At 46.9% G+C, this 8,003-nt stretch overlaps 1 protein-coding gene across 3 annotated transcripts in view; it reads left to right on the top strand.

The window, feature by feature from the left end:
• Nucleotides 1-431: 431 nt before the first annotated feature.
• Nucleotides 432-8,003, top strand: part of DTWD2 (DTW domain containing 2) — a 303,756-nt gene continuing 296,184 nt past the window's right edge. Inside the window, exons 1-2 of one of the 3 annotated variants that reach the window (XM_040421668.1) lie at nucleotides 432-474; nucleotides 6,568-6,910. In XM_040421668.1, coding sequence (XP_040277602.1) covers nucleotides 6,609-6,910 — 302 coding nt within the window. In that variant the 5' untranslated portion in view covers nucleotides 432-474; nucleotides 6,568-6,608. Of the gene's footprint in view, nucleotides 475-502; nucleotides 556-624; nucleotides 678-6,567; nucleotides 6,911-8,003 lie in introns of those variants that run through there. The other 2 variants (XM_040421669.1, XM_040421667.1) reach the window with 2 other exon arrangements.

The raw sequence follows: 8,003 nt of genomic DNA, 5'->3' as shown, positions 1-8,003 counted from the left end.
ATGGGCCTCCTGATCTGTTCCACAAATTGCGGAAGGCACACAGGCGGCATCAGTTTTTTTACGTTGGTGTGCATGAGCCCTTAGGGAAGTGTTTTTGCTGATCCCTGCCGGATCCATAAACGCTGGTATAAAAGTAGCCTATGTATTTTTCATGTGTTGGAAGGAAGGTGAAAGAATAAATACATATCTGTAAATGTTATGTAGTCTATTCTATGTAATGTATCCAGTAATGGCTGTCTGCGTCCACTGCTGTAAGGTATAGAAATCGGTCCGTGTAAACTACAACAAAAGGAAACAATACAGATCAACATGAAAAGGTGCTGTGTGACAAGGACATCGTGTATTTCAGTCTCCGTGCAGTGTTTTGTAGTGAAGCCAGACAGTACAGTTAGATGAAGTTTGTCCCAACAGCCTTCCTGTAGTGTGAAGGCCGGAAACAGTCACGTGACCGGCGGCGCTGGAACGCATGAAGTTGTAAGTACGGTCAGAGAGAGGAGCCAGATGTCTGCAGCGCTGGGAGCTTTGCCTTGCCCATCCGACTGGGAGCTGTGTGGGGTAAAGCTGCCCCCTCACTGCTGTGTATAGACCCCATTCACCTGACATAGGACCCGTCCTCCGTCTGCACTGCTGCCATGTGGACGTAGCCTGCAGTGTGATACAGTGAATGTCCACTCCCTGTAAGCAATGATATGAGTGCAGGACCCCACATATAATCACCCCATGTATCCGAATCTCTGGGCTCTCTTGGCCCCTCACATTCACGACCATCATAGTTTTTTCTGTTATTGAATCGGATAGCCATCCAGATGTGAAAGGGTTACTTCAGCATATTTGTATTTCATTGTGTAAGGGGTATATTCACATGTAGCAGATTAGTCGCAGAAATCTCAGCAACTGTCTCATCTGAATGAGGTTTAGAGAAAACCGTGGATGCAGGCGGCAGAAGTGACCTCACTCAGATGTATGGAATGGATTTTTCAGCTCGTTCACACGGCCATTGCCGGGCAAACAGCGCGTCTGCAATATGCGGGCACCAGCCGTGTGCGCCCTGCATCACATATGCGGTCCTATTTAGTGTTGAGCGAACTTGTGTTTTAAGTTCGGCGTCTAAAGTTCGGGTTCTGGTTATCGAAGAATCACATTAAGGATTCTAAATTCCGTTATGGTCCGTGGTAGCGGAAACCATAACGCGATTCTTCGATAACCCGAACTTTAGACGCCGAACTTAAAACACAAGTTCGCTCAACACTTGTCCTATTCACATGAATGGGTCTGCAATCCGGAAGGTCGGTGCGGAACGGAGGCACGGAACCCCCATCTGCGGCAGCCGCACATTGGGGACAGCAAATTGCAGCCCCTAATGCGTGGAACGGCCGAACAGCGGCCATGTGAATGAGCCCTAAGGCCTCGATGTAAATTAGGCGCATCTACGGCAGTCCGTGCACCTACAGTATTAATCGATTGCACTCCCGTGGTGGAGTCGTTTTTTTGCAAACATTTACACCCGTTTCTAAAGTACCTGCCCCCCGCCACATCAATCCCAAGTGGCGAGGACAGCGTAAGAAATGCCTTTGCAATAGATTATTGTCGCAGTGGCATTTAAAAAGTCTCAAAAAGGGGTCTAGTGACTGACGCCATCCGTGTTTGGTCCGTGGTTTTCACGGACACTTGATAGATGCTCTGGAAATACATTTTCAGCCTAGCAGTGTCCGTGGAATGTAGTTATCACCAGGAGAGCACAAAATGGACGCTCAAACCAAACCCAGATCCTTCCCTGACATCTTCACAGATGAAACACTGACCTTCTTGTCACAGATGTCATCACGGATGTGTGAAGGCCTAGGGCTGGATTCATATGTAGATTTTTAGGGATTTTTGCCGTTTGTTGATGCATTTTTTTGCAGGATAAACTCCAACACTTGATGTTCGCTTGAGATCTATGAGAATTTTGAAATGCAGGACATTTATTTATATATTTTATTTTATCTTTTTCTAGTCGTTAGTGCTTTTTGCTTAAAAAAAAATTCTGCATGTCACTGTGGCAATTTTTTCAGTTTTTTTTTAAACGTCTTTCCATCCTCTTCTATATAGGGAAAAAGAAACTCATGAATTTTTTTTAATGCAATTCACTTGTTTTAAGAAAAAACACCAATAAAATACATGTGAAATGCAAAAGAAGAATCTGCATTTTATTGGTGATTTTTTTTAGCTGTAAATAACGTAACCAAAAGAGGGCTTTTCAATACTCAATAAAAATGATTTTCTCCCCATGGCGCCTAATGAACTGACTACCTCAGCCTGGAACACCCATTGCACAGAGAGCTTCCCCAATAATGGAGGGGAATTTATTAAAACTTCTGATTATTACGCAAGTCTAAATAAAAAACAAAACAAAAAACTTTTAACCCGTAAAACATATAATGAAACCACTGTTTTGGCATATGTGTGGCCCAAAATTTAAGAGGTTGGCCCATCTCGCACATTAGTAGCATATCGCTAGGATATGCCACCAGTGTCAGATCGGTGCGAGTACAAAATATGGGACACGTACCCGTCTCTAGAATGGGGCCCCCAAAGTGAATGAGGGTGCACTGTCCAAGCACAGCCACCCTCCATACACTTCTGTGGGAGTGCTGAAAATGGCGGAGTGCCGGCTCTGCCTATTTCCGGAACTCACCAAGAGGTGAATGGAGGGGTGGCCGTGCTCACGCGGTGTGCTCGCCATTCTCTTCTATGGGACTTCCAGAAATAGCCAATCGTGGTCGCTTGGCTCTTTTCAAAGCTCCCGTAGAAGTGTATTGAGAGCACTATCTGCACTATCCTTCACTTTGGGGGCCCCATTCTCGAGATGCTGGTCCCAGAGGTTTATATGACACCAATGTGTGAGATGGGCCAACCCCTTTAAGGGCCCATTTTTATACAGTGGGGCTGATTTACTGTTGCAGATCTTCCAGAATGTATTTAAAAAGGGTTGTCCATCCAGAAGAAATGATTTAGAAAACACTTATGCCTTATTCACACAGTCAATGGGGGAGATTTATCAAACTGGTGTAAACGAAAACTGGCGTAGTTGCCCCTAGCAACCAATCAGTTTCCATCTTTCATTTTTCAGAACTCCTTTGGGAAATGAAAGGTGGAATCTGATTGGTTGCTATGAGCAACTAAGCCAAATTACCCCCAGGGTTCGGTCAATGATTTCCGTCGGTCACTGAACAGGTGCAGATCTTTCCTTTAGGCCTCTTTCACACCGTGTCCCCCCGTGGGAGTGCTTCTGTGGGGGTTCCGTTCCGTTCTATGTTTTTGTGGAACAGAGGGATCGCTGAACCCATTCAAGTGAATGGGGTCGCGATCTGCATGCTGCTGGCCCACGGTCGGTGCCCGTGCAGCCCGGCCACGGGGGGCGCATGTTCGTGTGAAAAATACCTTATGTCTGTGGAGCCTCCACTCTTGATTTTGGCTCACAGTCACTGATGAAAATCACTGACCGAAACACTGACGTGTGAATAAGGCCTCCTGCACACGACCGTTGTGTGCACCCGTGGCCGTTGTGCCGTTTTCATTTTTTCCGTGTTTCCTCTCCGTCAAAAAAATATTACCTGTCCTATTTTTTTGACGGACAACGGTTCACGGACCCATTCAAGTCAATGGGTCCGTGAAAGAACACGGATGCACACAAGATTGGCATCCGCGTCCGTGATCCGTGGCCGTAGGTTACTTTCATACAGACGGATCCGAAGATCCGTCTGCATAAAAGCTTTTTCAGAGCTGAGTTTTCACTTCGTCCGTGAAAACTCAGAACCGACAGTATATTCTAACACAGAGGCGTTCCCATAGTGATGGGGACGCTTCTAGTTAGAATATACTACGAACTGTGTACATGACTGCCCCCTGTTTAAACTGTGTACATGACTGCCCCCAGTTTAAATTTCATTGGTGGCCAGTGCGGCCCCCCCCCGGCCCCCCCTCCCTCCCTCCCTCCCTCCCTCTATTGTATTATTTTCATTGGTGGCACAGTGTGCGGCCTCCCCCCCCCCCCCCCGATCATTGGTGGCAGCGGAGAGTTCTGATCGGAGTTCCAGTTTAATCGCTGGGGCTCCGATCGGTAACCATGGCAACCAGGACGCTACTGCCGTCCTGGTTGCCATGGTTACTTAGCAATATTAGAAGCATCATACTTACCTGCTGCGCTGTCTGTGACCGGCCGGGAGCTCCTCCTACTGGTAAGTGACAGGTCTGTGCGGCGCATTGCTTAATGATCTGTCACTTACCAGTAGGAGGAGCTCCCGGCCGGTCACAGACAGCGCAGCAGGTAAGTATGATGCTTCTAATATTGCTAAGTAACCATGGCAACCAGGACTGCAGTAGCGTCCTGGTTGCCATGGTTACCGATCGGAGCCCCAGCGATTAAACTGGGACTCCGATCGGAACTCTCCGCTGCCACCAATGATCAGGGGGGGGGGAGAGGGGAGGCCGCACACTGTGCCACCAATGAAAATAATACAATAGAGGGAGGGAGGGGGGGCCGGGGGGAAGGGCCGCACACTGTGCCACCAATGAAAATAATACAATAGAGGGAGGGAGGGGGGGCCGGGGGGAAGGGCCGCACACTGGCCACCAATGAAATTTATACAATAGAGGGAGGGAGGGAGGGGGGGCCGAGGGGGGTCTGCCCCCTGCTGCCTGGCAGCCCCTGATCTCTTACAGGGCACTATGATACGCACAATTAACCCCCCTCAGGTGCAGCACCTGAGGGGTTAATTGTGCGGTTCACAGCCCCCTGTAAGAGATCGGGTGCTGCCAGGCAGCAGGGGGCAGTCATGTACACAGTTCTTAGTATATTCTAACTTGAAGCGTCCCCATCACTATTGGAACGCCTCTGTGTTAGAATATACTGTCGGATCTGAGTTTCACGATCTAACTCATATCCGATGGTATATTGTAACATAGAGGCGTTCCCATGGTGATGGGGACGCTGCAAGTTAAAATATACCATCGGATTGGAGAAAACTCAGATCAGATGGTATAGGGACTCCTGACTTTACATTGAAAGTCAATGGGGACGGATCCGTTTGCAATTGCACCATATTGTGTCAACGTCAAACGGATCCGCCCCCATTGACTTGCATTGTAATTCAGGACGGATCCGTTTGGCTCCGCACGGCCAGGCGGACACCAAAACTACTTTTTTTTTAATTTCCGTGGATCCTCCAAAAATCAAGGAAGACCCACGGACGAAAAAACGGTCACGGATCATGGACCTACCGACCCCGTTTTTGCGGACCTTAAAAAAAACGGTTGTGTGCAGGAGGCCTAATGCTTTAGGCTGGGTTCAGACATGTTTGTTGTTGTGCCCTTTTAGAGGAGCAGAACAACTAAAATAATGGAGGTGTTGGATTTGTCACCTAACTGAACCAAACGGAGCCGAGCCCTCGCCATTGACTGTAATGGGGTCAGTTCTGTTTCTGTTCAGGATGCTGCTTTTTCTTTTTACTGGAGAAGGACTTTTTTGTCTGCTGTTTTTGATAAAATCTGTGACAGAGGTCCCGAACTAAAGGGCCCTTTACACGGGCCGATAATCGCTAACCAGCATTCATAGGAATGTTTGTTAGCGATTATCTGGCGGTCTAAATGTACCGCCGATTACCCAACGAATTAGCTAAACACCCATTTATCGGGTAATCTGATCCTTTGTTCAGACACACAAATCGTCATCTCCGGCAGCAGACAGTGCTGTGTAAACACGATCTGCAGTCAGTATGGGAAGAAGCAATGGCATTAGCGATCGCTCCTCCCCATACTCTGGAGGAGATCGCTACATGTAAATGCAACAATCTCCTCCACCAGCGAGCAGCAGATTGTCGATAATCTGCTGCTCTGTCGTGCTGTGTAGAGGGACCTTAAGACTCTTAGGCTAGGCCCACACTAGGACACTGGTTGCAGCCAGTGTTGGATTTTTTTGTGATTCGGGGGTTGTAGTCACAGCACACGTGTGACTTGGGCTGTAGCTCCATTCATTTTATTTGATCACCACTACACTGCAATGCCCCTACGATCCTGGCAGAGGTTGCAGAACCTCTCTCGGGACCCAGGAAGTGGTGGGGGCATGGGGGGTGTAACTACTCTTATTTTGTTATTTTAAAACATTATAAGGTGTTTTTTGGGGGGGATTTTTCCAGGTTGAATAGATTTCTTAATGGTTTGCTACATCTTTTTGCAGGCAGCCTTGAGCTGATATAAAAACATCTAATTTTTAACAAGATGCCCCAAATTGATCAGTAAACATGATGTGGAAAGACCTTTGCTTAAAATCACAGATCACCAAAATGCTCAAATAGGAAAGACAACAAGTTGCATCCTACAAGTAAAGAGTACGCTATACTGTAGAATGCCGTATGACGGGTTCTCCTGTAGTCAATGATTATAGCGGGGAATATCTCCTTAGTACAATGCAGTGTGGAGGAACATGGAATGTCTGCAGCGCGCTGTGCCTCCATACATCTCATGCATCTACTATTATCTAATGGAATACTCCTTGCTATGTCTTATTTTTGTCTTCTTTCCATGCAGGGAACATACTTTTTGGATCTCTGGAGTATCTGAATGGTCTAATGGCTCTCAACGCTGCACACGGCAGTGAAGATGTTCTCAGAAGTCCGGCATTATCTTATTGTGAGCAGTCTTGTGCTGATGCACTTGACAGCTCCCTTGTACTTGACTCCGTCCACGAGTCTCAGGAGCCGTCGCCGGAACGTACAAAAAGAGAGATTTCCACCCTGACGCAGGAAAATGCGCTTTGCGATTTGTACAGTGCAGGCGAGGCTTTATCGGATGATGAAGGAGCGTTTCGAGGGCTGTCTGCCCTTCCTGTGGAGAACAGTGCAGTCCGGAGAGCCCTGTGTGCGCGCTGCAGGTGAGGGTTCCTCATACAATCCTGTATCTAGATATCTTCTTAGACGCTTGGTGTAAGTTTGGTTTAAGATGAAGATGTGGTATTCTGCATAGTGCGCTACGTATTAGCCTTGTACAGTGTGGGAAGCTGCAGTTATACAAGTTGATAAGGCCAAGTTTACACTTCACTTATTTGGCCAGTTATTTCCATCAGTTATTGTGAGCCAAAACCAGTAGTGAAGCCTCCACAGAGATCAGGCGTAATGGAAAAATATTCGCCTGTTCTGTGATTTTGACCTGCACCTGACTTTGGCTCACAATAACTGATGGAAATAACTGACCAAATAACTGAAGTGGGAACTGGGCCTAAGAAATGTGAGATGACAGACCGTCTTCATTTTTTATGCCAACCCACTGAGGGCATTACAGAAAAAGGGGCAGATAAGATCAGAGACCATTAGGTTGTGCGTATTGAGATTTGTCTCTTCTAGCAGTAGTTTCAGCTTCCATACTGATGCCTCTGTACACATAGGGGTAAATTCATCAATCTTTTGTGCCAGAAATGTGCTGCCAAAAAGTTGCACATTTTTGCGCAAAGCCAGTTTTGAATGAAAGTCTGCGACATTTTGTGATTTTTACAATGCTCACTGTTCTTTTGAAATGTTGGTGGGAAAGTGGGCATGGTTAGCTATGTTGTCACCTCTCCCTTTAAGCAACTACTTGCACTCCCCATTATTCTACAGCTTTTATTGTTATGACTCTTATGTTAAGCCATTCCATTATTATTCCTACTAGAAGTTTATAAATTAATTGCCAGCTGTCTGCAATAAATGTCCATCTGGATGTTACCAATTTGTGGTGAGTTCCTGCAGAGTCTGACATGGGTAGCACTGATTTGATAGTATCAGATTGTGCAGGGATACTCCCCCACCTGGTAACACCCTGTTGACTGCGGGCAATCTATTCATCCACTTTTAATAGGAATAATCGGGCAACGGCACAACATGAAAGCCTCTTTCAGACGAGCGTGTCCAGTGCATAAGGCACACTCCGTTTGGGAGCATAATTTCCCATTATGGACAGTGCTCCTTTCACAGGCGCGCATGACATTTTAA

The sequence above is a fragment of the Bufo bufo genome, chromosome 2, assembly GCF_905171765.1.
Source record: "Bufo bufo chromosome 2, aBufBuf1.1, whole genome shotgun sequence".
In the NCBI taxonomy this organism is placed as follows: Eukaryota; Metazoa; Chordata; class Amphibia; order Anura; family Bufonidae; genus Bufo; species Bufo bufo.
Note: the sequence above shows the minus strand (reverse complement) of the source record. Positions and strands in the feature narration are given on the sequence as shown.